Raw genomic sequence first — 24,507 nt, forward strand, 5'->3', positions numbered from 1 at the left:
TAAATTATAGGTAGTATTCTTGATATTTATGATGCTAACTTACTGTTTTATTTTGCTGGAAATATAAAATTTTCTAAGGATTTTTAAAGGTTCTTCTGATTCTATTTCCCCATGAGTAAAATACCTAGCTTTGAAATTTTACTCCCAGGAGAATATTTTATTCAGCTTGTTTTGGGTTGTAAGTTGGAGAAACCTCTTACTCAAATTGAATTGAAGACACTTTGGCTCACATTTCAAGGACTCCAGACAGAAGAGGTTTAGCACCTGTGACCCAGAGAGGCCAGCAAGGTTGCTAGAACCTCTCTAGCAAATCACTGCCACCAGATTGTCAGCTTTGTGCTCAAGCTGACTCTTCCTGTGGCTGCAGAATGACTCTGCAAGCTGTCCCAGCTTTAACTTCTACATGTGGCATCTTCCAGAGGGAAAAGAGGAATGTCCATTCTGGTGTGCCCTTCTTAGGAGCGAAGATGCCCTTCCCAGAAAAGCCTGCCAGCAATTCTGCTGGTTTCCATGCAGCCCAGCCTTGAGAAGGCAGTGGGATACGTGGCTTGGATTGGGCCGCTGAGGCCTTGCGCTGAGAGCCAGCCAGGGGCTCTTGGTTCCCAGAGTTGTATCGGTAACGTGGAGGGGAAGTCCAGACAAAATCAAGGCTCTGCCGGCAAGGTGGGAGGAAGGCATGGATGTGCGATTCTCAGGTTAGAGAGAATATTATGCGATCATAAGACTTAAAAAAATGCTTCACTACTGAACTTACTTACACATGTGTTTATTTACAGATGCTGTTCTCAAACATTGAAGACATCCTTGCAGTACATAAAGAATTCTTAAAAGTTGTGGAAGAATGCTTATACCCTGAACCGAATGCTCAGCAAGAAGTGGGAATCTGCTTTCTTCACTTTGTAGGATATATTTCTGTTCACTTGAAAAGTTCCTTTCCCCTCAATTTTAAGATTTAGCTCTTGGCATAGTGGTATGTGTGAATTCAGTATTAGAAATAAAATCTGACACCAAAAGTTTGGGGTCTTTTAAGGCCAGTGAAATCTCCCACTTAGAGCCAGAAATGGGGAGAGTGCCTCACATCATCCATTTTACTCAGTGAAGAATAAACAGCCTTTTCTTTTCCCCGACAAGTTAGTTCTTCGCATCCTCTGTAGCTTAGAATTCTAATGAATATTCAGGCTGTTCATAATGAATGAATTTTTATGTTTCGCTCAAACATAGAGCATTTTTCTTTTGAGGCAGAAAATCCTCACTCCTATAATGGCACGATGAGCCTTTTATTAGTCAGAATGTTCCCTTGTTAACAACTTGTGACAAACCTGGAGTTGAATAAACCCAGTAGCAGGAATTTTCCCCAAGGATGGTTTCTCAGAAGATTGTACTGAGCAGTGCAGATGCAATAACCAACCAGTACTCAGTTGTTTCAAATTACACATCCTATGCTAGTGTGATCATTTTGTCTCTTTATATATGATGCTCTGAAATTCTTTATGCAATTAATTTGCAAAATAAAAAGACACCTGTGTAGTGAAAATTGTTTTCAGAACTAAAGGGCACTCACGCCAAAAAAAAAAAAGTGCTGCTATTTATACCATTGCATTGATGCTAATTTTGAGAATACCAACTTGAGTCCATGTGTTTATCAAAATGCTAGACAATTAATGTTTTGTTTAAAAATGTGTAAGGGTAGTCACTGAAATCAAGTTTTGTGTATTTTTTAATTTTCCATTTAGTCTTTTAGAAACATTTCGATAGTTTTAAAATCTGTCTTTATGTAGTGCTCTTTTTATAATCAGAAAATATTTCATGAAAATAATCATATTAAAAGGAAAGGCTCACTGGGTGTAGGAAGATCAAGCTGTGTTTTTCTTGGGCACAGCTGGAAGCCACGGGTGTTTGTGTCCACTCACTAAAGCCTGCTTGATTTCACGAAGGAATCAAAAGAATCAGAATCTTCTGCCAGCTGGAATAGTTGCTATCTCAGTCCAGGGCTGCGCCTGGGAATCTAGCACCCTGACATCCATTTCCTTAGTAACACTTTATGAATCTGTCATCCCTGAATTTAGCTAAACTCTTTCTGAAGTTTATTTTTTTTCTGGCTCATTTCTTGAGATAAGTGATTCAATACATTTTCCGCTGGTTATATAAAGCAGCACTTAATGTTTCTCAGTGCATGCCTTTGAAATTTCAACGGGCACCCTTTTGTTCTAATATTCAATCGATACATTTTTTGTGCCTTTCTTTTACTGGTGCTCTTTGGATGATAATGTGCTTTGAGAAAATATTACAAATGAGAGGGAGCTTAGAGATCATGATGTTACAAATCCTCTTGTTTTGAAAGAATACCTTCTATTTATCTGTGAAGGCTGTTTATTTTGTCTCTACTTTACTGACAGCTCTAACTGTTAGAAAACCTCTATGTTGATCCCAAATCTGCCCATAACTGCCCTTGCAACATCGACCTAAAGGTCCTAGTTTTCTGTTTGGAGCTTCATAGAACTGTCAGTCCTTTACAATAGAATGCTGTTTGAAAGTAGTCGTGATTTCCTGACTTTTCTGTTCCCACAAATATCACTCTCAGAAACAACCTCTCAGATGTGGTGTCTTCAGTGTCTGTCATTCTCTTAGTTGCTAGATATTCTATCAGTGTCTCTTAAGCAAAACTGTCTAGACTGGCGTATATGAGCTGCAGGGTCCTGTGTGCCTCTATTTCTATATAATCTGGCACTTGCTTTCCCTTCACCGAAATGACTTTCTTCCCTCCCCTTGCCTAGGAATCATGGATTCATCTCCCTGGACCCTGCTCAGATCGATTGACCTTTCTCCTACATAGTTTCCTTATTCAGTTTTCATAAATAACAGCAAGAATATGTATGTAATTTCTTCCTCTTTTTAAGCTGTAACTGAATCCTCATGGCAAAGTTCAGCCCTTTCTTTTCTGTGCTTTGCCACCCTTTGGTTCATTTGTCTACAATTGAATTCATAATGATGGAATATAATTGACATATGTCTCCCTTTCTAGGCTATTCATCATGGATCAAGGAAAATAAATAAAATTTGTACATAGATGCCTACACACAGTATAGCTCTTAAAACATAGTAAACAGAAAAGTTTATTTTTGTATATCACATAGGTTAACATTGCAGAATGATTAATAAAATAACTCATTTATTCTTACTTGAATTCACAGAAAGACAAGTTTCGTATCTATGATGAATATTGTAGTAACCATGAGAAGGCACAAAAATTACTTCTTGAACTCAACAAAATAAGAACAATCCGGGCATTTCTTTTGGTAAGTGTATATTTCTGTGTGACTATCTGTTGATATGTGTTGCTAGGCCCAGTGAGAACCAGCAAATAGCATCAATATGGTATAAATAACTGGGATAACTCTGTTAGCTTCCTCGGGTGAGGAAGCAAGAGTCCTTTGATAAAAATAAAAGTGAGAGCTGGGATCAGCTTGTGTTTGCGGAAGTACTGCTAATGCCCTCTCGTGGTTGATTATGAATTATCTGTGAGACCCCACACGTTCCTAGTGAGAGAGGAACTTCTGCCAGTTCATCAGTGCTTTATAGCTCCAGTTCCCTTGGGCATCCTTATGTCTGCTGAGAGAGCTGTAAGTAGGGCAATAATAGGAAGGAAGCAAATCATGGATATAGTAGAAAATAAGTGTAAAATTTAACCTTTCTCCTGCATACATTCCGTATTTTGTTTTCATAAAAACAACAAGAATATATGTTTAATTTCTTTAGCTTAACACAAATAAATGCGTATTTTGGCTGTCACATGGGCAAACTAATCGCCAGTGAGGAGCAGTGATATTTAGCAGTGTGGAATTATACAGCAGTATGCCAAATTCAGTTTTAGGTCATTTTTGTCACCTCAGAAAGACCTCTATGTCTCTTTATAGCCCATCTCTGTTCCCACCATTAGCACCGGGAACACACTGATTTGTTTTTATCCCATTAGATTGCATTTTCTGGCGATTTTATATAAATGGAATCATACAATACAATCTTTAGTGCTGACCTTCTTTCACTTAGTAAAATGTTTGCAAAGTTCATCCTTGCTATAGCATGTATCCATGTTTCATTCATTTTATTTTATTATTACTCTTGAGACTGAGTCTCACTCTGTCGCCCAGGCTGGAGTGCAGTGGCATGATCTTGGCTCACTGCAACCTCCTTCTCCTGGGTTCAAGTGATTCTCCTGCCTCAGCCTCCTGAGTGGCTGAGACTACAGGCAACCGCCACCAAGCCCAGCTAATGTTTTATACTTTTAGTAGAGGTGAAGTTTCACCATATTAGCCAGGATGGTCTCGATCTCCTGACCTTGTGATTCACCTGCCCCAGCCTCCCAGTGTGCTGGGATTACAGGTGCGAGCCACCATTCCTGGTCCTCATTCATTTTAATTGCAAAATCACTTTCCATTGTATGGATATGCTATATTTTGTTTATCTATTTGTCTGTCAGTGAAAATGGGGCCTGCGTCTAGTTGGGCTCCTATAAAGAATGCTGTTATGAGCATTTATATTCAAGTCTTTGAGTGGACATTATGCTTTTATTCTTTTGGGTAGTCACTAAAGTGAAACTGCTGACTGTGATGAATGATAAGCTCAAGTTTAACTAATTATGAAACTGTCCAACTATTTGTCATTGTGGCTGTTCTGTATTCATCGGTAATGCAGTTTCTCTGTATCTTTGCCAACACTTGGTATTTTCAGTTTTTCTGATTATAGCCACACTAGCGGGTGTGTAGCACTATCTCATGGTGGTTTAAATTTGTATTTTATCAGTGACTAATTACATTAAGCATGCTTTCATGTGCTTATTAAATGTGCATGTCTCCTTTAATAAAATGTTTATTCAAATCTTCTACCCATTTTAAAATTGGGATGTTTGTTGTATATTGAGCTATAAATGTTTGTTATTTCAGATATAAGTCGTGTATCAGGTATATAATATGCAAATATTTCCTCCCAGTGTGGTTTGTCTGTTTGTTTTAAAAATACCACCTTTTAAAAATCAGAAATTTTAAATTTTGATGAAGTCCAGTTTATTACATTGTTTTCTGTTAAGATCATGCTTTTGTTGTCATATGTAAGACATTTGTATTCAGGTCTTGTACTTACTTTTTTTTTCTTTGTTTTCTCCTTTTGATGCTATTGTGATTGAAATTATCTTAGTATCATTTAAAAATTGTTCATTGCTAGTATGCAGAAATTTAATTGAGTTTTGTTTCTTGATCTTGGATCCTTTGATCTAAATTTATGTGTTTAACTAGTTATTTTGTAGCTTGTTTAGGATATTTTGCATATAGGATCAATTATCTGATAATAAGGATGATTTTACTCCTTCCTTTTCATTGTGGTTGATTTATTTTTCTTGCCTTATTGCACTGACTAGAACCTTCAGTATAATGTTGAATAAAACTTGCAAAAGCAGGCACCCCTGCCATGTTTCTGATCTCAGTGGGAAAACATTCAGTTCCTCCCCATTAAGTATCATGTTAGCTATTGATTTTTTAGTAGACGTTCTTTCTTATGTTGAGGAACTTGCATTATATTTCTAGTTCATGTTATATGATGTGAATAATAATGTTTATATACATCGACAATGCTATGAATTATATGCACTGATAATTCTATGAATCACTATCCACATTATTCATATTGTTTAATGATCCAATTATTGAGAATGAGACATTGGAATCTCCATGTATAATTAATTTATATATTTCACCCTTTCATTCTGTCAATTTTTGTTTGCTGTAGTTTTGGTCTCTGATGTTAGATATGAATGCATTCATAATTGTTATATTCATATTTCTATTTATCATCATGAAATGGTCTTCTTTGTCCCTGTGGTGTTTCTCCTGTTAAAGTCTATTTTTCCTAATAATGTTATAGCTAGGAGAGCTCTCTTACTGTTTGTATGTTATATCTTTTTCCATTACTTTACTTACAAGCTATTCATGACCTTTGAAATGACTCTGGCAGATGGCATATTGTTGAATCTGCTTTTTATCCAGTCTGACAGTCTCTGGGGCCCTCGGTTTATTTGCCTTTAATGTAATTATCAATATGGTGGTATTTACATGTGACATTTTATTATTTTTTCCTACATGTCTTTTTCGTTTGTTTCTCTATTCTTCTTTTACCACCTACTCTTGTCAAGCATTTTTTTTCGTGTACTATTTTGATTCCTCTCAATTTTTAAGCGATATTATTAGGAGATTTTTAGGTGATTGTTCTAAGAACTACAATATGCATCTTAACATGTCAAATCCATATTAGGTAAATACAGACTTAATTCCAGTTAAATATGGGGGAAAATTGGCTACAATATTTCCTGAATGGAAGTGGAAAATGTTCCATTTCATCTCTCCTCGATTGTGCTGTTATTGCCATATATATTATGTTATCTATATTATAAACTTCACAACACCACGTTACAATTATTGCTTTCTGTATTTTTCTACATTCTTTTATATATACATATTTAGTTACTATCTCTGGTGCTCTTATTTCTTCCTGTGTATTTGACTCTGATATTAGCTTTTCAGCCTGGAGTACTTCCCTTAGTACTTCTTGTAGGTCATTTCTACTAGCAATGACTTTGCTCGTTTTTTTTTTTTAATCTGCGAAGATCTTTGTTTTGCATTCATTTTTGAAGACTAGTTTTATTTGGACATATAACTTTTTGATTGATAGATTTTTTTTCTCAGTCAATGCTTTGAATATATCATTCTACTACCTTATGACTTCCATTGTTTCTGATGATAAGGCATCTGCTATAATTGTCTGGTTGTTACACTTTATATGATGGGTCATTTTTCTCCTTTTTGCTACTTTCAACATTTTCTCTTTGTGTTTGTCTTTCAGTAGTTCAAAAATGTGTTTAGGTGTGCATCTGATTATACAGTTTTTATTTATACTTGAGCTTTTTGAATCTATAGATTAATTTTTCATCAAATCTGGAATAATTTTAGCCATTATTTTAGAAATATTTATCTGACCCTTTTGTTTTCTTCTTTGGTGACTCCAATTACACACATGTTGGTAAGCTTAATGTTTCCTCTTGGTTCCTGATACATTTTTTATTTGTCTACAATCTCCTGGGCTCAAGTGATCTTCTTACCTCAGCTTCCCAAAGTGCTGAGACTGCAGGCATGAGCCACTGGGCCTGATCAGGAAACATTATTTATATACGTATAAGGAGCTGGCTCTCATAAGCCAGTTTAATGTGATAGCCAGCCTTTGGTATTATGAATTGAGTTCACAATCTCTATGGTACTAATACACAAGGCAATAAAAATGGGCTAGACAGCCCTGAGTGATTTTAGGGCACTTCAGTCCAGAGGTAGGTGAGGGATGCCTGCTTTACAGGGATGCTAACGTACTGGAATGGCAACATCCCTGGAAATATAATGAGATGTAGATAGTTGTGTTTTATAGGATTCCTCTGGGGGAAAATACCATACAGAGTTTGAAAGAATATTTTGATAACCTGATTGCAGTAGGGAGTGAAACTCCCAAAAAGCATGCTTGTGTAAGAGCGTGTATTTACTGCTATGCCTTCTGAGGTGTCTGGGTGGAGTTACATTCATAGCTCTGATTTTGCTGACTTAGACACACAAATTGAGGCTGATATACAGTTGCTTAGGACAGCAGAAAATTGCTCTGCTACCATCGTCTTCTTTTGCACCCTTTCCTGATCAACACTCAGCTTCTCCTCTCAATGGACCTGAAATTGTGTTTTAAAAATTGTAGTATGAAAGTTGCTAACTTAGATTGATATTTGAGGGGCTCTCTTCTCCCTCTGTTAGATATTTATAAAATAGTTTGTTATAGAAACTGCAGAAAGAGGGTTTGGGCAAGTTTCAAGTCTGTTTCATTGCATGTTGCTTATTAAGATGAAGGCTTTATTTATCAGAGTCGGTTTTCTCTTGACCACCTATTTATCATCAATGAAAGCTGCTTTAATTTTACTCCACTCTGATTCCTGATTTTGAAATTTCTTCATTCATCTTGCCTCTGTGGAGATCCTGGCTGACCTCCTTCTCTGACACTGGCTGCCCAGTGTCTTTTGGTGCATTGTGATAGCAAAAACTGACTCAGAGATCACTTTCTTAAAACCTGCCCTATTTATGAAGAGGAAAACTAGAATTCTGAAATCAGTCCAATTTTTATCACTAGTCAGTTGCAGAACCTGAGTTAGAGCCCAACTGTCTTGAAACTTTCTCTTCTACAGTATAACTTTCTTTATAAGCAAAATCAATCTGTCTATGTACCAGTCATCCGTTTATCCATCCACTTATCCATCCATCCATCCATCCATCTGTTCATTCATCTCTATCTCTTTCTCAACCTCTTTTTTCCTCAGACTTCACACTCAGGAGAATATAAGTGCATTAATTTTTAAGATATAGATTGAAAACAGTTCTGTAACTAGCATTTCTCTTTGTCTTTCTGTGAATATTTGTGACTGAAGATGCTCTTCTTAGAGAAAGGAAGTATATATAGACATACGCTTTCACTAGTTTTCAGCATTTTATGGTAGAAGAAAGTTTTACAGCCTGAGATTTTAAAAATGTAATTAATTATGATTATTTTCACCCCAGAACTGCATGCTACTTGGAGGACGGAAGAACACAGATGTTCCCTTGGAAGGATATTTAGTAACACCAATACAAAGAATATGCAAGTACCCTCTCATTTTGAAGGTATTTTATGTGCTACCTCACTGTAGCCATTTCCTTGTACCTGCATATTTTGTGATGATCTTTTTAAAAAATTCTTTTAAAGAGTCTGACATTCTAAAGGAAGGGCAGATCGTAAGTATTGAAAAAATGTGGCCATTTTATCACCCATTTATATATAGTAAAGGAAACAGATTTTCAGTGGAAAAGCCACTGAAAGAGCTTTTAGTGCCCTTTGTATAAAACATATTTGTTTGAGTTTCATTTAGAGGAAATGCATTAGCTTCAAGATAGATCCCCTTAAGTTCATTATGACTAGTTTATATAGCATTTTGTAGATCTTTTATTTTGAATACATCCACTGCTGGTATATTTTTGATTTCCTCAAACTTTGATGACTTTGTGATGCTAATGAAATTAAGGTCAAAATTACAAAATTGCAGAACCAGGATTTTAAATTATTATTACAAGGGAATAAACACATGAGACAATAATGATAGAATGTGGAATGAGATTGCTAAGAAAACATTGCCTCTAGAAGATGTAAAACATCCTACTAGTGGTTATAGGTATCTTGCCTCATTATAGTAACCACAATTTTTATTATGAAAAATACACTGTATTGTGCCAACTACTGCCCTGACTGCAAGGGACCTATGAATAGGTCAAGATAGCAATTTTTGAAACTACGTTTTTTGGAACCATAACATCAGGTTAGGCAGTCTGGGATAGTGGTTAAGCACATGAGCTCTGAGTTGAAATCCCAAGTATTGGGCTTACTGGGCATGTAACTGAACCTCTTAATGTTTTGGTTTTTCATTTATTAAACAGGGATGATGATGATGATGATGATGATGAAATTATATCATAGACCTATGGGAATGTGTGTATGTGTGTGTGCATGTGTATTCTGAATACATATATATAGGACTATATAATGATAATGATTAACTATATAAGTCATTTAGCATAGTATGTGTTTTATAAGTATTAGCCATTTTTATTCATATCTACTTGATTCTGATTTATTTTAATATATTAGTGACTACTTGGCACAAAACTTCAAAATATACTCAGAAGTATTAGAGACTTATTAACTAGTGTTTTTATTGATTTGTTTTTTAAGAAATAAATGTTGAATTTGAATTAAAAATATAGTTTAATACAACTCTTATCAATTCTATAAATTGGATATCTGTGTAAATTTTGTTTGAAAATATTTGCTCCTTTTTAAATAAATAAAAGTCTAGCGTTGCTTGGTTAAACCATAAAAAGCCACAGAAAGGCTCACACAGGAGTCCCCAACTCTGCAGAGGGAGTATTGGTCCAAATATGTCTCTTTTCTTTCTGAGAATCTCTATAGACCTCTGACTTGACTCAGTTTGCATGTGTACTCATAACTGCAGTTATTCCTGACACTGATTTTGGAATCCCAGGGGATTTGTGTTTTCTAAGAAGGGATAGGGAGATTAAGAAGGTTACATCATGACAAAGTGGTTATTCTAAATTACTCATTTCTGATTAGGGATGGACTCAGGTATTTGAACTGACCTCTCAAAAGATAGCATCGTGATACATGCTTTCTTAGCCAGAAGGTCAGTTCAGAGCTCCTTCAAGCAATGGATGGATGACCTCCTTTCACTTTTCTGATAGATTATCTTCATGAAGAAACATGAAAAAAACTGTTAGCTCATGTAGTAGATATGTTGGCATTGATATTTGTCTCTTTTGTACCATCAGCTGAAAAATTCTGCTGGGATTCTCTTTGATTTAGGGTGGTTTTATTTATTCAGAGAAAAATATATGGATTAGGCTATAGTATTAGGAAAAGATACATTGGTATTATTTGTGGAGCTTTCAATTATTGAGTTGGTTAATCAACACTGGGTACATCGCAAGTAACTGCCAAGAGATTGTGAGTGATGGTCTTGTTTCACTATTTCACATTATGTAAGTTCATATTCAAGTCCTTAGATAATTGGACCCCAACTTACGGCCTCAGACTGACTTGACCACTCCACATAATTTACAGGTGCTTCTACTCTAGAGTTTCTGGAGAAGCCTGCATGTCTCATTTATGGATTTGTGATCCAGCATAAATTTTAAACCTTTTCTTGGGAGTGATATAATGTGTATTCCTCTGGTGTTAACTCTGAGAACAGGGTGTGAACATAACGAATGCAGGGCCCAAGTTTATGGCAGAATTTTCAACAATAACAGAACTCAAAAGAATATAACGACTGCATATTTTCCCACCGTTTGTTGAGAGTTTAGAAAATTCTTTTCAAGACTTGCCTCAGGATTTCTGTAATTGTGTTAGTTACGTGATGATGGCAACCGTAGTAAAGAAACACATGACTAATTAAAAAGCAATGTGGTTCCGACTGTCTAGACAGTGGGTGAAGATGTTTAATTTTGTGCTTTTAAACAACAACGAACATGACCTTTTAATATGTTTAAGAGATTAAAGATTATTCTAGTTTTGATGAGTGGGAAAAGATACAAATAAAAAGACCCTCCAAATCCCCTAAATACCAAAAACAAAAAAGGAAGCTATTGAGGGGTATATGGTAGTTCATTCATCACGAGAATATGCCTGAGTAATTGGAGAAAACAGCAGAAATTGCTCCTTTAATGATGGAGCATTGTAGAATTTATAAATTATCTTATTGTAGTATAAGACATTATTTTAAAATTTTACCTTATATTTTTATAGTTTCTCAAAAATATTAGGAAATAAGATGTTTAAATTATTTTTGAAATTATGACATACTTAAAGATTTTTCTGTTAAAGACTCTAAAAAAATGAAATTAACATATAAAGATGTTCTTCTGTTAGAACCAAAGTCAAATTATTTAAAAAAAATTAAAATTTTTGCTCCCGGTAAGAAATTTGACCATTTGAAAGGAGGAACCTAATTTAATTTTTAAAAACAAGATGAGTTTAAGGAAAAATTAGAGTGACTGCAAAAATGTGCATTTGGGTTACACTTACTCATTGATTCCAACTTTTGTTTTTGATCTTAATCTCAGAGGAATTTGTGATGTCACTTATGGAAGTGGCTCTCACAGTCTTTGCAGTTTTCATTTCCTGGTCAGTCTGAACCTGCTGTACCAGAAAGCTGAAGATCAAAGGGCAATTTGTTTTTTGTGTATAAACAGGAGTTGCTGAAGCGGACTCCACGGAAACACAGTGACTATGCAGCAGTGATGGAAGCTCTCCAAGCCATGAAAGCTGTCTGTTCCAACATCAATGAGGCCAAGAGACAGATGGAGAAGTTAGAAGTTTTAGAGGAATGGCAGTCTCACATTGAAGGCTGGGAGGTACATCCACTTTGCTCAACAATCAAGCTTAAGATAGTTTCATGTTGCGGGTCATGTGAAGAATTACTGGCATTGGATGGAACCATAAATGGTCATTTTCTTACATGTTACTTGAGGACTATACTCAATTCTGGAAAGAGCTCACTTTCATCATTATTTTAAAATATGTTTAAGGTGGTGGTTAATTGGCTTAACCTTGATCTAAGAAGTTTGTGAGGGAGCCAGTATACACTATGTGTGCTATAAGCTTTAGTATTTTGGCATTTATGCGTCATCATGATCCTGTTCCTTTCTTAACTTTGGCTGTTAAGTACATAGCCTGGATTTTGGGAGAGTGAAGAAGGGAAGGGAAGTTCAGTAGGTGTGCTGTGGTATTACTTTCAGACTCTAGGTGTTCGATACTGAATTTCATTTTAAGTTCACTTAACCTCTTTGTTTTGATTTCTTCATTTATAAAATGAAGGAACTGGCTATGATCTTATTTTTAAGGTTTATTCAATATGAAAAATGTTATGACTTCCTGAGTCATGAAGGAAATATTTTTTATGCCAAAAAAAAACCCAAATGAGTATGGTTTGCAATCTGTAAAATGTTTTTAGGTAATGGCAACTTTGATTCCCAGGTATTTCATGGGGTTGCTGTCCTATGTTACTTTACTACTATGCAAAGAATGAACTAAAATTATCTTATTAACATTACCTTAATTTAAATGAGTATAAGCTTTGGACTAGGTTAAATTTTTTCTTGTTATGAAGTAAGTAAGATAATTTTTAAATGTAGGAAAGATTGAAAATGCTCCTAGCCAAATACTGAATCACAAAAACCAAGTGGATTGCTTTTGTCTTTAAGGCTTTAGGTGAATTTGTTTTTTATGTTCAATATGTTAGTTTTCATTTTGGACATAAAATTATATCCGCCCAGATATGCAAAGAAACCTCAAACATTGACCTTAATGAATTCTCCCGTTTGTCCATTCTCTCCCTGAATCTTTTAAAATGCTAATTGGGGTTGACCTCTCTGCTTCTTTGCCTAACTCTTTCTATTTCAAGGGTCCAGAGTGCCCTTGCATTCAGCATGAAAGCTGCCTCTTTCAGTCGGCTAAATTGGTTGTGTGTTTTACAGTTGATTCATGATGATAATTTCTTTCCTGGGGAGCTGTTGTCCTGCTGTGAAGAGAAAAATGGACTCAAGTTTGCTTTTGGAGTTCTGTTGTCACTCAAGCACTGGAAGAAAAACTGAACTTGCTTTAAATTGCAGAATTTGTCAGTGAAATGTGCTAGGCTTTTTAATAAAACAAAACCTTTAGAGACCTTTTTCGGCACTCTAAGGAAATGGAATCTGTTATAATTTTGTTTCATTCTGGTATATATCCTAGAAATTGAGTCTACTGCAGAAAAGAAAGATTCCTTAAAAGTTATTGATATTGTTTACAGAGTATACACCAGTTACTCAAAGGAAGAATGAATGTAGGTGGAACTATGTCATATGTAACCCACAACAGAGGGTGCCTGAGTTCACCAGCTTTTGTGGTTTTACCACATTCTAAGTGGAAGAGAAAATGGGGATGGAGTTAAGGAATTCTGGGGTGTATTCAGAGAAATTAGAGAGGCATGTTGCCACCTGTTAGGTATAAGAACTCATGTAAGTTAAATAGCTCTCATTTTTAAACTTTGCAGAGTTCCAGGAGGCACAGGGGAGCTAATATGAAAGCTGGGTTCCAAGAAGGTGGGTTCCAAGAAGTGGCAACATAAATTCTACTTGAGTAGTATTGGACAATAATTGAGAAAGACAGCCATACAGAGATTGGGAGTTTTGGGACTTTGAAGGAATGTAGTTTCGAGCAGGGCCCTGTCAGTGGGTTGGCAATTTGTGATAAGAACTCCACTGCCCATCCCAGTTTACCACCCCATTGAGGGGGGAACTTGGTTGTCAGGCCTGGTCCCTTCTGGGGAGTTTAGGAGAAATTGCTGGTCTGGTTGGACTCTCTGTAAGGACAGAGGCTGAATTCAGGCCTTGGGAGGAAGCAGTAATGAGCTAAAGAGCTGTTTTTGACTTGCTAATGGAGATCCTTGTTCAGTCTGCAGAAGCTTTGTGTATCCTTCGAGAGGCAACCTTAGGGTTAGGGCAGGGAGAAGTTCAGCTGTAGGGTGGCATGACAGTCATGGAATGCAGAGTTCCCGGAGGAGTTTCTGAGTTTAGGAGCCTTGGGTTCATGCTAGGAGACAACTCCCTCTCCACTTCCTTCCACGGGCTCCTGCAGACCACCTTCAGGACCTCCTTAGGGAGGACACTGTTTCTTCAGTAACTACAATTCTATTTGACGGGATCCAAGTCTGATACACCATTAATTTGTATTGTTTCCATTATAGGTGGATTATTCTCTCAATTATCTGGGGACTTACTTCACTGTTAATCAAATGAAAGCTTTTAGTTAAACAGCAAAATCTCTCAGGCACAATGTGCCTATCTAGTACTTTGTGCTGCTAGATTATTTACATTCCTGAATGTTGAATTTAGGTAAACAAGCAATTGAAATTTATTGTTGGCAAATTGTATGACTGAGAAAAGCATGGCTTTTGATGAGTCGGTTTTTAGTATGGATTCGAATGCTTTGTTTTGGTGTGATACATCATACCTCTCCTATATGGAGAGTGGATTGTTGCAGAAGTCAAATGAAATAAAAGTACTTTGCATATGGTAAAATGCTATGCAAATATGAGGTAGTATTTTAAAGCTTTAAAAAATTCTCCCCATTTGTCTAATATATGCACCTATCTACTGCAGGTATTATATTTCTTAGGGTTATATGGTTCTAAGCAACAGAACCTAAAAGAAAAATTAATTTGAAAGATTGGGTAGCTTGCAGAGTCAGTAAAAAAGCTACAGTGTCAAACCTGAGAAGGTTTTCTAAGCAGCTGAAACTATTTGACAGTCTCATCCATGCCATAGCTAAAATGAACAGCCTCTAATAATTTTTTCCATCTTTGTATGACTACACTCAAGATTGAAGATCAAAATCCGAAGTTCAACTAATCTTGCTTGGGTAAATTTGCTAAGGGAAGGGCAGAGGTTCTTGACTGACAGTCATTCAATTTCTTTTTGGGGAATTACTGATTCTCCATTGTATGCATTATAATCACATACAACACATTATCATCATCTCCACAGTTTGCTGAGATGCTATACTCCCCATTGAACAGATTTAATAAATGAAGGCTATTTCCTGGGTTCTTTTACCTAACAGGTGACAACAGTTAGATTTGAAAATAGGCAGCTTGATTCTAAAGCTTATATTCCTTACCACATAATATTATATCCACTCAGATACAAATTTGGCAAATTCTTTGGTTTAAGTTTGTTTTCCTGCTTGCCATTTAAAAGTAAGTTAATTACCAAAATCAGGTTTTGGTCAGCATTTATGTAGTAATTGCCACCACAGAAAATCTATAGTGTATGTTTTAATTGTTCATTTTTGAAGTTCTGCCTTTTATTAGTTAATTTATTATATCTCAGTCATATATCTTATCCAACATTCAGAACATTCTACCAGATAGTCTGCTGAAGGTAATTGTGGGGCAGTGATTAACATGCCTTGGAAGGGAAGTTTATTAGCTGTTCAATCACAGTCACTGATTCATTTCATAGAACAGGACCATTCTCTGTGTGTTGATTGATGGATGATGTTGTAATGATAACTGTAGCCTTTGGAGCTATACTGATGTATTTTGATAAGGGAGTATCAATAAACATTACATTGTCAACAGTCCAGCTTTAAGTCCTTGATATGCCTGTTTGGCATAATCCTCTTAAATGTGGAAAAAACTATTATAATAATAGATAAGAAAAGAAATTATTACTATATGAGGATATTGGGGTAAATGAGATTCAAAATAAATACTGTGCTTTAGAAAGTAAAGAGAAGCAGAAATAAATTAGACATTTCTTTATTACCTTTTTACATGGAAAAATACAGTGCTACAGGACCATTTAAAAATGACCTCTTGTTGGTTTTGGAATCCGTTAGCTGCTTCCATTTGATTGAGTTCGTGCCTGACAGTGTATTGACTTCAAGCCATGTTTCTTGTTATTTCATAGATGTGAGTCTTCCAGGTATTAGTGCTGGGACTTTTTCCTTTTGTCCTCTATACAAGGTGATTTGGCAGATACAAATTCATCTTCTACCTTGAGATAGAATTGATTTATATAGATAGTCTTTGTTATTTGAGGATAAGTGGTTCTGGAAAAAGACCACTGAAAATGAATCCACTTAAAGAGGCACAAAATTTCAATTAAGTAGAAGGAGGGAAGGTTTGATAGGACTTTATCTTCGGAAAAATGAAAATTTATGTTATTTCTTGTATATGTCACAGAAATCAGGTTATAATTTTAGTTAATAGTTTTAACCTTAAAAAGAGCGAATCAAATGCTGAGTCTTTTTTGGGGGGAATCAAACATTTTATGATAAAACAATATAATATTCTTTATTTTATGTTTGTTTTCATAGTATTTTTAAAAGAGTTATCTTTGTAAGAATGTTCAAATGCTTCATCAATTTTTTCAAGAGACTCTTTTGATATCAAAACTATTCTCTTACAAAGCACCATCTAGTTGTCGCTCTTGTCAATTTTCTTTTCTTCCGTGGTGAATGGATCTAGCTCTGTTAGATCTTTGTCTGCTGATGCATTGTATACAAGTGGGGACGTTTCAAGGCCTCCTGTCATCTTTCATCTTTTCCAAGATTGTAGTTTCTCTCCACAGATTCCAACATATCTGTGGTTAAACAGTTGTTAATGATTTTTGCCTGCTATTATCCTAGAGATAACGCACAGATTAAATTATGGGAAATCAAAGGCACAGTGGGCATTCTTTATAGTCTAAAAGATAAATGCAGTGGAAAGGAATATGCTGTAAGCTGCTGTGTTAGAATGATATTTTTAGACAAACCTGCACATTTTGACATAGAATCCTTTAGTGCATTAACAATTTTCAGGGAATTATTTGATTACTCATGGGAGATGTTTCATGCCATGATGGAAGATTACTGTGGTAGAAGATGGTGAAAGGTGATTTGCACTAATTCTTGAAGCTTGCTTTAAGTGTTAAAGGTACACCATCTCAGTGACAGAGACATCTAAGTCAGATTAAGTAAAACACAATCTGACCAATGTTGTGTGTATATTGTGAGATATGCTTTGCAGTATAATCATAAATTCTAGAAGCTGTCGATGGTTGTGCTTGTCCTTGTTTTCTGAAAATGTGATTAAAAGCTGTCTAAACTGATGATTTAAGTTGCTTTTAAAAGGAAGTGTTGACCTTAAAGAGGTCAGTTAATTTTACTCTGTTTTTTGATCAATCAGGAGTAAGGAGCTGATGGGGACTTACAATAATGCCTTAGATAGAATAGATCTATCTATGTCAAGCAAGGGACTTGAGAGTTTCTTATATTCTTTTGGACTGGGTGACTCAAAACGTCAAACTAAAGTACAGGATGGAGGAAAAAGACTTAGCAGTTTGATTGATTGTAGTGGCACTTTGAATCAGTTGTAAGATAAGGATGCCATTATAGTTAGCTCAGTTTTATATAAAATACTCCTTGCATTTATTAGGAAAGGCAATTATCAACAAGTCAGGAAGTGTTAAGAATGTGTCTACTAATATTTGTATGTGTTAATTTGAGATACTCACTTGGGAGATTTACTTAATGTGAAAATTAAGATAATGTCTATAGTAACACTTTCATAATGTAACAATTTATCATCTGGGGTTGATTTATATGGGTCATCATAAGAAATGGTCTAAGGGAGGGCTATTCTGTACATTTTGTGAAATTGCTATAAATATAACTACTTTGCTTAATGAACACATGACAAAGTACATGAAATTCTGTAACTTGTTTTTTGCCAAATCTTCATTTGTGTATCCACTTTCAGGATGAAAAGAAATAATAAAGGAAAATGTCTAAAATTTACAATATGAAAAGAATCAAATTAATACAATAAAACTCTATTAATTAATTCCCCATTTTGGAGTTTGAGTTGTCATTGTAGGTATGAGTTGTCATTTTAATTTAAATTTTTATAATTGATCAGAGAAACTATTATTAGTGATTATCATAGAAATATGAAATTAAAAATTAATGTTTTAAATGTTAAATATCAAACATTAAAAATAGAAAATTGAGTTAAAGGAAAATTAGAAATTTACTCTAGATTTAAAGAATCTAAATATTGTTGAAACTGAAAGTCTCTTACAGAGCATGCGTATAGATCTTTATGGAAAATGTCCTTTTTCTTTTTTGTTTTGTTCCAACTCAGTACATTATTTATGATAGATTAGGTTGTAGAAACAAATAGTCTATAATATTTATAATGGCTCAAAATAGGCTCATGCCCTATTAGGGGGCTGTTTTCCTCTGTTGATGATTCAGGGACCCAGGCCCCTTCCCTCTTGTGGCTCCTCTTCACTTCTAATGGCCAGTGTTTGTGTTAAGAATCGCTTTTGTCACTAGTCATATAATCTTGATGGGCATGCTAGAAACACTTACTTAATAAGTGGGTGTGCCTTTGCCAACTTTTAATAGATAGGGTAAAAGGCTCTATGGAAAGTTACTCCCTTTAAATAATTTTTAAAATTTCTTTTCTCCATATCTAGAGGTGGACATATAAATTTAGACCTGCTAAAAAATTTAGACAATTGCATGTACTTTGTGTCTGTGGAGCCCCTTTTCCCCACATACTGGGGAAAAAGAGAGAAAAGAGAAATTCTAATTATGAACATTATGGAAGAATTTGAAGTAATCTCCTTTCAAAATGACATAGGTAACATGTATTCCAGATGCTTGTGTATGTGCATATACACAACACATCTGAAAGGAGACCCAGAATCTCTTAACAATGATTCTGTCTGCTCAGACTCATCAGGGCAAAAGTGGAAGGAAAAGGGGCCCTCCACTCAGTGTATAACTATCTCTACTGTTTGAACTTTAGCCTGTGCATAGATTGCTTCTTAAAATAAAAACAACCATAATTGTAAGTAGAAAAATAACTATATACAGAAGTTTCAACCATGTAAACAGACGTTAATTGCATTTTTCCTGACTTAGGGGTCCAACATCACTGACACCTGCACTGAAATGCTGATGTGTGGAGTCTTACTGAAAATTTCTTCTGGAAATATTCAAGAAAGAGTTTTTTTCCTTTTTGATAACCTTTTGGTGTACTGCAAAAGAAAACACAGGTAAGATCCTAAGCAGGTCACAGTTCTGAAGTGGTTTATCCAGCTCACAGTTTCTACCTTCCTCTCTGTGCTTCCCCGAACCCGTCATCCATCAGTGCATTTCTTCATGTACATTCAGGCTGCTCTCTGATTGTTTGCTTCACCTTCTTGTAAAATCTAACCGAAATGGCACTGTCAGCTGATGATCCTGGGTCCTCAGAGCCCTCTTGTGGAGAGGTGCAATTTGTTCCTAACCCACATATCTCAGGCCCTGGAGAAGAGGCTGGTGTGTCTTCCTTGTTTCCTAATCCTGTTTCCCAATCATTTCCCACTGTTCCTTCAGGATCCTAGCACATGTGAAGTTCATGCCATGGGTCTTTCCTCTCCACTGCCGTTCCCTCCTCTCTCCTTTATATAACACATAATATCTCACTATCACATATAAATTTAGTTATTTCTCTAGCTCTTGCATCATTTTCTTTCTACCCTACTCCTGTTGCCATTTTGGGGGTGTTTAAAACTCACATAGATGATTTATCCAGAATTTTTGACCTGAAAGCCCACTGTCTCTTCACGTACAATGAGCCTTTCTACCAATACACCTGAGTCACCTGTTCTAGGGCCATACTTTTACCTTGTCAATACCAAGAGTCATAAAAATGAAATCTCCATTTTAAGCATCCCACTCTGAATATCAGCCCCCATCCTCCTAGCTTTCTTCTCTGGTATTCTCACTTCAGCTATTCTGACTCTAATATTGTCAAAGATCTTCAATCTCAAAATTTAAAAGTCCTTTATCTTGTGTCACACTGTCACCCTTCATAGCAGACTTTCTTGCAGGAGTTTTATGTTGTCACTTTTTCTACTTTCTCACTTGTTCTGGCATGAACAACATTCAGCAAGGTCTTCGTTCATGCTCCTCCACTGAGCTACTCCCATCAGAATGGCCATAGACTGCTGGGCTTCTTACTCACGTGGTTACTTTTCTGCTGTTTAAGGTTTCGCTTGTTTTTGTAGAAGCATGTAACTTAGCTGAGCAATCCTACCGTCCCCAAACACGCTTCTCTTTAATGTTATTACACCCCATTCTCTTGGCTGGATATTGGAGTGCTATAGTAGGGCTCTGAATTTGACTCCTTTTCCCTCTCATATTCATAGATTCTTCCCAGTTAATTTTATCCAATACCACCATGTCCCACATCTGTGTCAATCGCTCTCAAATCTCCATCCTTAGCCCAACAATCTAGACCCCTACATCCTGCCTGTTGTGATGCCCATGAGTAGCCTCAACCATAACATGGAAGAAATGGGATTCCCCTTTCTGAAGTCACTCCTTTCCCAGCTTTCCCTTTCTGTTGGTTTTTTTCAGTTCCAAAACTTATGAGTTAGCCTTGGTTCCTATTTTTCCCTCAACATCCCACATTCAATTGATTAGAAAATTTTCCTGAATCTGCATTGAAAACATACAAGCATCTCTCCACATCTCTCCATCTTCATCACTACTCTGCTCCAGGCCACCAGGATCCCCTTTGGTGACAACAGTTGTCTCCTAACTGACCCACCATATCTTCTCTTATGCCTCCACAATTTATGCTCTCCACAGAAACCAGAGCACCTTTTATAAAACAAATCAGATCATGTTGTCACCTTGCTCAAAGTCCTCACTGGCTTCCTAGAATAAAGTTTTTGTTTGTTTGTTTGTTGTTGTTGTTGTTGTTTTGAGACAGGATCTCACTCTGTTGCCCAGGCAGGATAGAATGCAGTGGCATAATCATAGCTTACTACAACCTTGAAATTCTGGGTTCAAGCAATTCTCCTGCTTCAGGCTCCCAATTAGTTGGGACTAAAGGCTCATGTCACCACACCCAGATAATTTTATTTGTTTTTCAGTAGAGACAAGGTCTCACTGTGTTGCCCAGGCTGATCTCAAACTCCTGGCCACAAGCAATCCTCCCATCTCAGCCTCCCAAGGTGCTGGGACTACAGGCGTGAGCCACTGCACTTGGCCCCACCTAGCTTACCCTAGTTTACAAAATTCTGCCTGGTCCAGCTCCTGCCTGCTTCTGACATCATCACATCCCACCTCTCCAAACACGACACCTCCCTCCTTTGTTAGCCTTCTCTTTCTCCTGTTCCTTTTTGTGCCACATATGCTCCCTTTTTAGGGCCTTTGCACTGGCTGTTTCCCTTCTCAGTGTGCCCTGTCCTTTGAGTTTTCCACGGCCAGATTCTTCATGGCTTTCAGATCTCACTTAAAAATCATTTCCTCAGAAATGTCTTCCCTGACCATCCCATCTAATGCGGCCTCCCAGTCACTATCAATTATCTGGAAAGTGCTTGTCACTTGCTCTTTCTTTCATTATTCATTTGTTTATTTCCTGCCACCTTTACTAGATTATAGACTGCAAGGTCCACGAGAACAGGGGCCTTGTTGCTCCTTCAATGCTATTTCCCTGGAAATTGGAACAGGCCTGTGGTAGACAGCTGAGAAATACAGAATCAATGAATGAGTGAATGAAACGCAAACTAGTCTGCTATAGAGCTGAGCCATCATTAGTGTAAATAATTTTTGTATTGTTATTGATATAATGCTATTTGTTTTAAAGCATGAATATACTTTTTTCTTGAGAATGTTCATATTTTATGGGATGTTTTCTTGAACGCTTGGGAAAATATTTTTGCATATTGATTAAGCAAAATAGTAGAGTGACATTTAATGAGAAGTTTCCTGAGCCTTTACATGCTTCACCCTAACTATATATAGGACACATTTCTTTTAGCTAAATGGTACCAATAGGCTTCATTCAATTTAAAGGTAAAGCAGTAGTTGAAAGCACAAGATTATAAGTGACTGTTTATTCCAGGTTTAGAATTTGGAAAACTATAGTCAAATATTTTCTGTTAGAGTGAGAATTACAGATACAAAACCGACTAATTTATAAGACAGATTTAAGGGAGAATTTCTTCATCTCTTATATTGAGTTTTCCTAAATCAGTTATCAAGATGCCCAGAGCAAGTTAGCAAACATTTGGCGGTTATCATAATGATAGATGGTCATTCTGCCATGTGGATTGTAGTATTAGAATTCTCCAGTAAGAGATGTTAATTCAAAAATGCAATTATATAAGCTGAGAAAACATAGGAATGTAACATGTATCTTCATGAGAGGGAACAGATTAGGATTAGAGCCAAAAAATAATTAAATTGCTGACATCTCTATCCTAATGAGTTTTTTAAAATTTCTTTTTACCACATGTGAAAATGAATCTTGTATTATGCTCTTCTAAGTTCTCTGTGTTTGACAGTGAGATTGAGATGAATAGAAATAATCTCATTGGAAGATGTAGGAGAGGCTGTTATTTTGCTTGTGTGTTACTCCTTAAGAAACTGTGATGTGAATCAAGGTGTTTTAGTGCAGTTATTAAAGCCTCCATTTGAGAATGAAATCTTCTTTTATTAAAATTGATTTCATCTTTATCTATGCCTGCTGTAAAGACCAAATCTTCTGCAAAATTAACATTAGTGGACAAATCATGATATTATATGATCTTGTGACTGGAATCGCTAACTACATTAAACACAGGAAATGTTTAACAAAATTAAAATCCGGCTATTTAGCAAATGCCTCTAATGAATGTACTACGTGGACCAAGTACTACATAATGGTAGATGGAAACAACAAAATAGTTCAGCATGTCCATTCTCCTCCAGGACTGGAGAAGTTGTTTGAATAAACCATCTGTTCCCTTCACATAGAATACTTCATTCCCTTATGAACTTCACCTCATCATATACTTTCTAAGATGTAGAGATCTTTCAGAAAATATGAGTAAATGAAACCTTTTCCAAATTTCCATAATGCTGTAATTATATGAACTAGGGACCTGATAATGAAGTGCTAGCTTAGGCATCCTAGCTCTGGATATTTTTAATATTATTAATCTCAGGAGAAACTAGTTTTTAAAAAAATTTATGATGTAGTATTTGATACACATAATATGGTATTGCTTAGTTTTGCTTGTTTATAAGTTTTAAAAAAGCAGTATCATAGTGTTTTTAGTTTTTTTGCAATTTATAATTTGTATTCAATATAATTTCTAAAAATATATATCCATTTTACATGTAGCAAAATTTATTCATTTTACCTGCTGCATAATATTTCCTTAGTTGAATGTGTCACAATTTAATTATTCATCCTCCTGCCAATCAGCTCTGGGGTTGTTGCCACTTTTTCTGCTGTTGTATACATTCTTGTATATGTGTCCTGGTTGCCATTACAACACATAATTATGAATGAAAAAATAGAATCAAGACTTTTAAATATGCAATATTATAACATACAGCATAATTGTCTTCAAACCATAGGCTTTTTAGTCTTTAAACTTCCATAGAGCCATTTTCTGAAGAGATCAAAATCTAGCTGAGCTAAGTGGTATAGAATTGATCAAACACTTACTGGAATTTCATATTAAGTATTAATATTTGCAACCCAAGAGAAATATACAAAGTCCATACAGAGTTCACAGAAAGATCATAAAAAATTAATACATTGAAAATAGAACTAAGTGATGGATTCTTATATATAATCCATGATTATTTTGCCTGTGACTAAAACTGTTAAGGATATTAAGCCTTTTCAGTATGATTGGTTTTAAGTAAGATGTACCAGCTTACAAGAAATTCTATTTTTCAAGACGCCATTATATTATTTCCCAGCTGGAAATAATGCCTGCATATCAATTACCTGCATATCAGTCTGCTCTGCATTCCTCTCTATATTTAACCTCCTGTGAGGCCAATTTTCATAGCTACCTGGGCTGAATTTCTAATTTATAGCATTGATTTATGTCTATTAATGAAGAATATTTAGAGGTTGCTTTCAAAATGAACATGAGGAGTGCAAGGTGATGAAGGTCTGGGGCTGACAAACTGTCCAGTCAGACTAATAAATTGATTTGCCTAGTCTTCTTTAGTAGAGATGAAGGACTACTCGGTTTTGATGAGGCTTGAGGACAGCTAAGTCAGGAATATGCAATTTTTTCCAAGGAAGGAGCCCAGAGAGTGTGATAGCATCTGGAGACTTGTCCCTATGCCCACCCTATCCACACCAGGGAAGGTGTGAAATGTTTTGGGTATTTTAAAAATGAATAAGGCCTTTGCAAAGGATTACAAATGTATTAAGATACCTGTTTAACAAGTGTGTGATTATATTATAAAAATAAGATATGAGAAATATTTTTATAGCTGGATATCACTGAGTTT

The 24,507-nt window shown here is 35.8% G+C and overlaps 1 protein-coding gene across 2 annotated transcripts in view; it reads left to right on the plus strand.

The window, feature by feature from the left end:
* Window positions 1–24,507, plus strand: part of PREX2 (phosphatidylinositol-3,4,5-trisphosphate dependent Rac exchange factor 2) — a 301,789-nt gene that overhangs the window by 65,036 nt on the left and 212,246 nt on the right. For both annotated transcript variants that reach the window (XM_054246467.2, XM_002758971.6), the window contains exons 3-7: window positions 777–899; window positions 3,192–3,296; window positions 8,628–8,729; window positions 11,868–12,029; window positions 19,132–19,265. In XM_054246467.2, the coding sequence (XP_054102442.1) occupies window positions 777–899; window positions 3,192–3,296; window positions 8,628–8,729; window positions 11,868–12,029; window positions 19,132–19,265 (626 nt within the window). The remainder of the gene's footprint in view (window positions 1–776; window positions 900–3,191; window positions 3,297–8,627; window positions 8,730–11,867; window positions 12,030–19,131; window positions 19,266–24,507) is intronic.

This window comes from Callithrix jacchus, chromosome 16 (assembly GCF_049354715.1).
Source record: "Callithrix jacchus isolate 240 chromosome 16, calJac240_pri, whole genome shotgun sequence".
Classification (NCBI taxonomy): domain Eukaryota; kingdom Metazoa; phylum Chordata; class Mammalia; order Primates; family Cebidae; genus Callithrix; species Callithrix jacchus.